Below are 8,400 nucleotides of genomic sequence, written 5' to 3' on the forward strand. Positions count from 1 at the left end.
GGCTAACGGGGGTATCCCAAGTGTGAAAAACGCCAATCACTTGGTTTTGAAATTTTAAAAGTTTAATAGTAATAAAATGGTTATAAAAATAGTAATATAATTAGAATAATAAAATTTGAACATTTGAGGTTAGGACAATATGAGACAATAAAAACAGATACGGACGTCCGGGCAACACAAGCCCGAAAAAGGACCCCCGTTAACAGAGGATTAACCCTTAAAAACAATCGCCTGTTGCATATTCATACATCTCATACATGATGCATAAATTCTATTCGAACACAGGATTCTGTCTGGTCACTGTCAACCTCTTCCTCTTAATCCTCATGCCATGTTCCAGTGTGAGGGAGGTGGGAAGAAGTTAGTTTTCTGCTGATAAGGGAGCAATAAATTCCCTTTCTCTGAAAGCTTTAGGTGTCCTGTGGCTCCTACCTGGTGCGAGTCCTTTCTTAAACAAATATCTTGCATAGCATAGTTTCTATTTTAACATTATGTTATAACCTAAAACTATATTTAATACACTATGTAAGAAAATTTATATATATATTACATATTATATTTTATGTATTACACATTACATATTATAAATTATAATTTTTATATCTTTATATATTTCTATTTTCCATATTTTATATTATATTATATATAATATACATAATATATAATACATAATATATAATATATAATATATAATGTTATATATTATATATTCTATATATTATATAATACATAATACATAATATACAATATATGATCTATTATATAATATATTATATATTATATATTATATATTTTTCTATATATATTTATATTTTATATATTTTATATATTTTTATATATTATATATATTATATATAATATAATATATATTATATATTATATAGAATATTTTTATATTTAATACACTACTTAAGAAAATTAATACAGCATAACTTTCCAGCATAACACAATATTAATTTTAATACTCGCGAAAAGCCAACCACAAATACCCATTTTTCACAGCACCTGGAGCCCGCGACACTTGGCTGTTGGGCAAAAAGAGCTGCGGCGCTGCCACTCCGCGAGGAGGCCCGGTGACAGAGCAGAGGAGCGCGGAGCGCACCGAGCGGCTCCGCCCGTGCGGCGGCACCGGACGCGGCGTGACGCCACTGCCGGCACCGCCTCCGTGGGACCGCCGCCTCCCTTCCCTCCGTGGGACCGCTGCTCCTTCCCCTCGACTGCCGCTCCTTCCCCGGGACCGCCGCCTGCAGCTCCGGCGGGCGCTCCGTGCCGCTGCCGGCCATGAGCAAGCGCAAAGCTCCGCAGGAGAGCCCCAACGAGGGCATCACCGACTTCCTCACCGGTAGGTGCCCGCGCTCGGCCGGCTCCGTGCGCGGCGAGGGCCGCGGCCCGGCCGCTCTCACCGCGGTTCTCCCGCAGAGCTGGCCAACTACGAGCGCAACGTGAACCGGGCCATCCACAAGTACAACGCGTACAGGTACCGCTTCCCTCCCGCCGCGGCCCCGTCCCGGGCCCCTGCCCCGTCCCGGGCCCCTGCCCGTGCGGCCGCTGACCGGCCCTGTTCCGCAGGAAAGCGGCCTCGGTCATCTCCCGGTATCCGAGCAAGATTCAGAGCGGGGCTGAAGCCAAGAAGCTGGTAGGTGCTCGTGTCCGGGTGGTGGGGATGATGTTCTGGCAGCGCCTCCTTCCCTGCCCCAGTCAGAGTTCGGGGACCTGGATCCCAATTTGGGGGTTTCAGAGCTGGAACTGGGCATCCCATCTGAGCTTCTGCATGTGAAAATGTCTTTCCTCTTTGCTCTCTTACTCCTTTGTTATAAATCTTGAGCTGTAAGAATCAAAGCCTTGTTCAAACTTATCGCTTCAAACTTGATATAGCCCTTGCATTACAGCATTTATGCCATTTATATTGTACCCTTGAATTCTTGTGCTCTTTTACACTCTCATGTTTTATTGTGGTCTGGGGTGCCCCATCGTTCTTTCTGGGCTCTAAATTCTGGGGAGTTTTCCTTGCTTCCCGCATATAATGACTTTAAAGTGATTTTTAAGTTAACTTGTTTGTACTCACCCCCGATATTTAGGATGGAGTGGGTGCTAAAATAGCTGAAAAGATAGATGAGTTCTTATCCACTGGGAAACTACGCAAATTGGAAAAGGTGGGTATCTTTCTCCTGTTCTGCATTTCTCAATAGCTGCTTTTCTTGATAACTTGCAAAGTAGTTGGTTTGCTCTGCACGTTTCTGTTGTTGTCCCTGGACAGTTTTAGGAGTGGTGAACAGAGTGGATGGTAAGTAGAAATCAAGGATTGAGAAGCTCAGCGTGCAGGTCCTCTGTCAGAAGTGGAAATCTGTGGCTGGGAGGCCGTGGAGTTTTGTGCTATAAGTCTCCTGTTCTCCTTAGCATGGCCAGTTTTCAGGCTAGTTACGTGTGGCATTATTGTGATCACCATGCTGCCCTTGGTCCTGTTTTGCAGTGACTTGTAGTGAACCTCCCAACTAGAGTCAAACCTGTTTTGTCCTATTAAGTCTTCTTTTTGTTTGTTTATTGCAAGTGGAGTAACGAAATATTTGGGTTTTACTGTTTTGTTTTTGTAGATTCGACAAGATGATACAAGTGCTTCTATCAATTTCCTGACACGAGTCACTGGCATTGGGTAAAAGTTTCTTGGGGTGTTTTTAGGGCTTTTTTTCCCCTTTCTGTTAATTTGATGGACTTATGAGTAGAATTTGGATGATTGCACATAATAGAATGAGCTTGAGCTGCTGATGTAATGCCCACACTGACACACTGTAGTTGTGATTATGGGATTGAATGAAACTAAAGGGTATAGAATGATGAATTACAGACTTTGTGGTGGAGGAGTGGAAGTGGGAAGCTTCCTGAGACAAGAATGGAACCGTGCAAGTGAGACTCTGGCCTCAGGGTTTTTGTAAAAGGAGAAGCAGAGCCTTGAGGGAGGCAACAAAACAAAAACAAACTAATAAAAAAATGCAGTGTTATTGTGCATTTGGTATTACTGTCTGAAGCAATATTGCCTATTTTCTGTGACTTTTTAAATTACTTACTATTATATATCACTCTATAGTCATATCAATGCAAAAAAAAATGCAGGCCAAGCTTTAGATCTCTGCTGACCAAAAGCATAAACTGAAAACGAGTATGCTGAAAAAAATGTAAGCATCACAAGCAACCTCAGTCTCAGCCTTTCAGAACCTACACAGCTGTAAATAATTCTGATGTCCTGTTCAGTGTGGAAAGGTTCTTGCTGTTCCTGATGCCACATTGCCTTGTCTCTTTGCAGTCCTGCTGCTGCCAGGAAGTTTGTCGAGGAAGGAATTAAGACTTTAGAAGGTAAGTGTGAATATGGGGCCTTGGTTCACACTCCAGTGATCTTTTTTTTTCTATCAAGGCTTTGAGGAGGGTGTGTAAGATGCTAAAGTTGGTACACAGGCTTAAGGCACTTCATACATATCCAAACTCAAGTATGTGCAGGTTACATGGGAGGTAACAAGGATTTTGGCTCTTTGGTGGTCTGTTAAGTCTTGTTGGAAGTTTTCTGTGTATTTGTGGTCATCCTATCAGCTGCTGTGTAGGTGGTTTAAAATTCCCTCCTTTGAGGTTGTATTCTCCTTATGTATTCTTTACATGCATCATCTTTGTGTTGATGGAAACTTACTCTAAGATTTTTAGTCCTCAGTTAACTGTTTTGTTTGGACTTTTTTTTCTAGATCTGAGAAAAATTGAGCACAAGCTGACCCATCACCAGCGAATTGGGCTGAAGTAAGCTTTGTTGGGTACAAGTGCTTGGTGTTTCTGATCACTCCTTCAGACACCAGGATTAATTAAGGTTACACAGGCTGAGTAAAGTTTTCTCTCTGTGCTCTACATGCTTTTCAGCAGTTCTTTAGAGCTTTTGTTTCATTCAGGTTGGAAGGCTTAGTCTCCATTCAGAGGGAAGTTAATTTCAAGTGATTTCCTCATTTAGCTCATGGAAAATCACTTTAGGGAGGTTGTGGAGTTGTTTCTTCACAATCTGCATGGAAGTGGCCCAGGCTGGTTTTTTATGTGCTGTGAGCAAGGTAACCTTTGCATGTCTGAACTTGAGAATGCTGCACAGAATGGGTGTCTGTCCCTCAGTATTCAGGCCAGTAAATTAGTATTCTTTCCTCTGATATATGTTTAATTGACTAAAATTTTAAGATGCTGCCCATTGCCACTCTTTCAGATACTTCTGTTTTTATATTTGCAGATACTTTGAAGATTTTGAGAAAAGAATCCCGAGGGAAGAAATGCTGCAAATGCAGGTAAAAAATCTCATTGTTAAGGATGTGATGTACTGATGGCCAGTGAATGACTGGCCACCTCTAAACACACTTTTTCCTTTTTACATAGGAAATTGTGCTCCAGGAGATAAAGAAACTGGACCCAAACTATATTGCTACAGTCTGTGGCAGTTTTAGGCGAGGTTGGTACTCTGTGATGTTGTTATCTTTATTTTGGGATAACAAGAAATACAAGTTACTGTGTTTGTTGTTCTTGACAGACTCTTTCTGGAAGCTGGCCTTTCCTCTTAGTATTGTCTTGACTAGCTGGTTCAGTGATGAGACACCCACATAAATCCTTGCTTCTCCATCCTTCCCCCACAAAGAGTAGTATCTTGTAATGTGAATTGTTTGCTCTGTTTTTACATTAACAACATTTGTGTTTCATTGCTATAGAGTACAGCAAGAAATTCTTGGCTATTTTCTTACGTATGGAGAATATAAACTTCTGATTAAAAACCAAGATTCTTTTACTTTTAAGATTATTTTTTGTTTTGCTAATATCTCTAACAGTGACCATTCCCTGCTAGAAAACCATGTTTACAAGAAGAGGTAAGATTACATTTAGCAACTTTAGTATACTTTGCCACACACAGAAGGATTTTTCTTTGCTTCTTTCTTGCCTAGGTGCAGAGTCAAGTGGTGATATGGATGTTCTCCTAACCCATCCCAGTTTCACGTCTGAATCATCCAAACAGGTGCCTGTCTCAGATGCCACAGATCAGAACTGTGCATTGCACACAGTCTCAGACTTGGATTGCAGCTTTTTGTGGTTTTGTGTTTACTGTAATATTGAAATTTTCTCTTGGATTGCCCTGTTTATTTTGAGGAGCTATAATTACTTCTCAGGTCCTTATATTATGTGGTGTTTCTCTTGCAGAACTAGTCAATATATTTATTTTTACCCTTCTCTCCTTCCTCTTCCTGTCAAACATATTCCCCCACCTCCTTGAATTCATGTGCTTTAGTAATGCAGAACTGTAAAGCTAGCTGGATTAAAGGTAGACTGACCATTTCTTTATGTAGCCATAATCATTTAGATGATAGGAAACTGTCCTGCTGCCCTTGTATTCTTTTGGGACTAACTGAAATAGTATTAATGACAGTGGTTTTTTTCTTGTGTTCCTTCTATAGATTCATTGTCTAAAAGCTGAATTAGATTTGTAATTTCCAAGTAAAGGCTATCTCACTTTGGGGGTATTGGTAGAAATTGTTTTTATCTTCCACAACTGTAATTTTATTAGCTTTTTCCCAGTATTATTGTTACATTTTTTCCCATTTGGGTCAAATTTCATGTAGAATAGTACATCTTATAGGAGCCTCTATCTAGTAAATAGGTAAGATATTCTTGTTATTTGTGAAGTAATTTCTTCTTCTTTGTTACCATTGTTCCTAGTCAAAACTTCTGCATCAGGTTGTGGAACAGCTGGAAAAAGTCCACTTTGTCACAGATATGCTGTCTAAAGGTGACACCAAATTCATGGTAAGAGCTTTTTTGGTGGTCAAGGATGTTGTGGGGGGATTACTTTTCCTGGCAGAAGCTGGGATGAATACAATTGCTTGGGCTGCTGGAAGTGGGGGTGATGTGTGGGGTTTTTTTTTTAAATTATTCTGCTTGCACCTCATAAGAATTTCCTGCAGGTAACTCCTGGGGAATACCTTATGGTGGGATTTCAGTATTAGAGAGTGTGCAGATATCTGTGTAGTTCTGAACCCTGCTGACATAACCTTCATCACATAATGTCAGTTGTGTCTGTGTTGCTGGATGTTTCCTGAAGCCTCAGCACAACATCACTTCTTCAGCAGTGACCACTTCTGTAGTTGTGTCCTCAGGATCCTGGAATCATTCAGCTTTCATCTCAGAACTACATTTACCTGATTTTGTCTAAGATATAATATACTTTTGTCTCCTTTTGTGCCAGTTTTGCTGCAGAACAGATTTAATAGATAAGCTACCAGACTTAGGATATAATAGGGATTATGTGGGATGCCTAAAGCAAGTAATGAATTACAAGAACATTAATTTTTTAGATCCCATGCTGACAGTGCAGGGCTTTTTTTCTTTTCTTAACCTGCTGATATTCATGCATACTGAAAAGCCTGATAATAATGAGGACAGGGAAATGAGGATCCTTCCTGGTGCAATAAAAATGTAAGAAGCAGTTCTGTGCCACACTGAACAACAGTTCCCACAGCAGTGTAAAATAGTTTTTCACTATATTCTGTTATCTGGCTGTTGTAGTCCAGCAGGGATTTACCTTTGCTTTCCAGGATGGCTGAGGATTGTTTAGAGGTTGTTTAGGGGTGGGGAGGTAAAGATGGTTCTCAGATCTGTTTAACTTCATCTGAATTTCTCGCTTGCCTTAATTCCTCACAGGGAGTCTGCCAGCTGCCAGATAAAGAAGATGGCACAGCTTATCCACACCGCAGAATTGATATCAGGTACTGCCTCAAACCCCAAACCCCTGCTCAGCTGTCTGCCACAGAGCAGGCGTTTGCATCAACATTTTCATTCAAAGCTCTACTACCATGTTCAGAACGTGGCATTTTTAGGTTTCTAATGCCTTTGCAGTGTGGCAGCCACTGGCCAACTGCCAGTAATTACAACAGGTTATTAGCAATAATGCTGTGCTTCAAATCATGGTATTCTATTCAGATTCAGAATCTTGTCCTATTTTATCATCCTGCTTTGACACTTGGCAGGAGTGCAAGCACCATAACCAGGCAGTGGCTGAACACCAGTAACTTCTGGGTAAGGGTAGATAGGCTGAACCTTTCTTTCTCATGCAGTTCCCTTCACTTTGGCATCTGGCTTGTGGGAAAATTGAATGTGTGGACTTGCAGAATGTAGACACAGGAGTACAAAGTAAATTTACACGTGGCTGAATTACTGAATTTTAAATGGCCTGTTACTTCTTTGTTGTATATTTGTTCCAAATCTTTTCTACTTTTTGTTCCAGGCTTATCCCGAAAGATCAGTATTACTGTGGTGTGCTGTATTTCACAGGAAGTGATATATTCAATAAAAACATGAGAGCCCATGCTCTGGAAATGGGCTTCACAATCAATGAGTACACAATCCGCCGCTTGGGTGTGACTGGTCAGTCTGAGGTTTTGCAGAGTATTCTTTCCAGTTATGCACTTTGTGTGATCACCTGCCACTGGTTGCAGTTTGGAAATGCTTCTGATAGTTTGTGGAATTTTTCACAGTGTCCTTTTTGGTGTTGGGCACCATTACAGCAAGAAGGGGGAGCTACTTACATGCAGGCAGCTCTGTGGCACAGAGTTACCTCTTTGGGCCTCCTAATCTGCTTAAAGTCTTAATGATTTAAAGATTTTTTTTTCCCTGTGCTGTGCACAGCACATATTTGGTTTCTTACTGTTCACAGGGTATGTCATGTCCTTCAGTTGCTTTGCTTTGGAGGAGAGGTGACTATATATACCCACACACAATTATAAATTTATTTAACTGCATAATCACATGGCCCCAAAGTTAATTCATTACCTGATTTCCTTTGACACTAATAAGAAAACACCATGAAAATTTTGCAGAGGGTGGGGAGGTCATTTTGGGGAGGAAGAGGTTTTTTACCTGCAGCAGTTTTGTTTTAATTTGCCAATGCATTTGGCATTTCTGAATGGTGCAGACTTTCCACCTTTGAAATATTTTGTGTAATTTCCTTGCAGGAGTTGCTGGGGAGGCCCTGCCAGTAGAATGTGAAAAAGACATCTTTGACTACATCCAGTGGAAGTACAGAGAGCCCAAGGATCGGAGTGAATAATTAACTGCTTTGTCAGGGTTTATAGCCCACAGAGATATTTTTATAGCTTCTTACAAAGATGTGATAGTCTTACTTGGAATGTTACTTGAAAATCTGTACATTAATGAAGTCTAAAGCAAGTCCATGGCACTTGGAACAGAACAGAATGTGTCGTGAGCAATAAATCCTGTCAGATTCCGTTTTCATGCAGTCACAGGATAATTTGGGTTGGTAGGGACCCCTAAATGCCATGTAGTCCTGCCATGAGCAGGGCCATCTTTGACTAGAGGAGATTGGACTGGGCTCTAAGCAATCTGACC

General features: G+C 40.8%; 1 protein-coding gene across 1 annotated transcript; it reads left to right on the top strand.

Moving 5' to 3' along the window:
* The first annotated feature begins 1,169 nt into the window (after nt 1–1,169).
* POLB (DNA polymerase beta) lies at nt 1,170–8,279 on the top strand. The gene is made up of 14 exons (XM_064400408.1): nt 1,170–1,342; nt 1,420–1,477; nt 1,570–1,636; nt 2,079–2,153; nt 2,592–2,650; nt 3,299–3,348; nt 3,726–3,777; nt 4,247–4,301; nt 4,390–4,462; nt 4,947–5,017; nt 5,716–5,802; nt 6,697–6,761; nt 7,280–7,419; nt 8,007–8,279. The coding sequence occupies exons 1-14, from the start codon at nt 1,282–1,284 to the stop codon at nt 8,099–8,101; spliced, it is 1,008 nt and encodes a 335-aa protein (XP_064256478.1). The 5' UTR covers nt 1,170–1,281; the 3' UTR covers nt 8,102–8,279.
* Nucleotides 8,280–8,400: the final 121 nt, after the last annotated feature.

The sequence above is a fragment of the Passer domesticus genome, chromosome 28 (genome assembly GCF_036417665.1).
Source record: "Passer domesticus isolate bPasDom1 chromosome 28, bPasDom1.hap1, whole genome shotgun sequence".
In the NCBI taxonomy this organism is placed as follows: Eukaryota; Metazoa; Chordata; class Aves; order Passeriformes; family Passeridae; genus Passer; species Passer domesticus.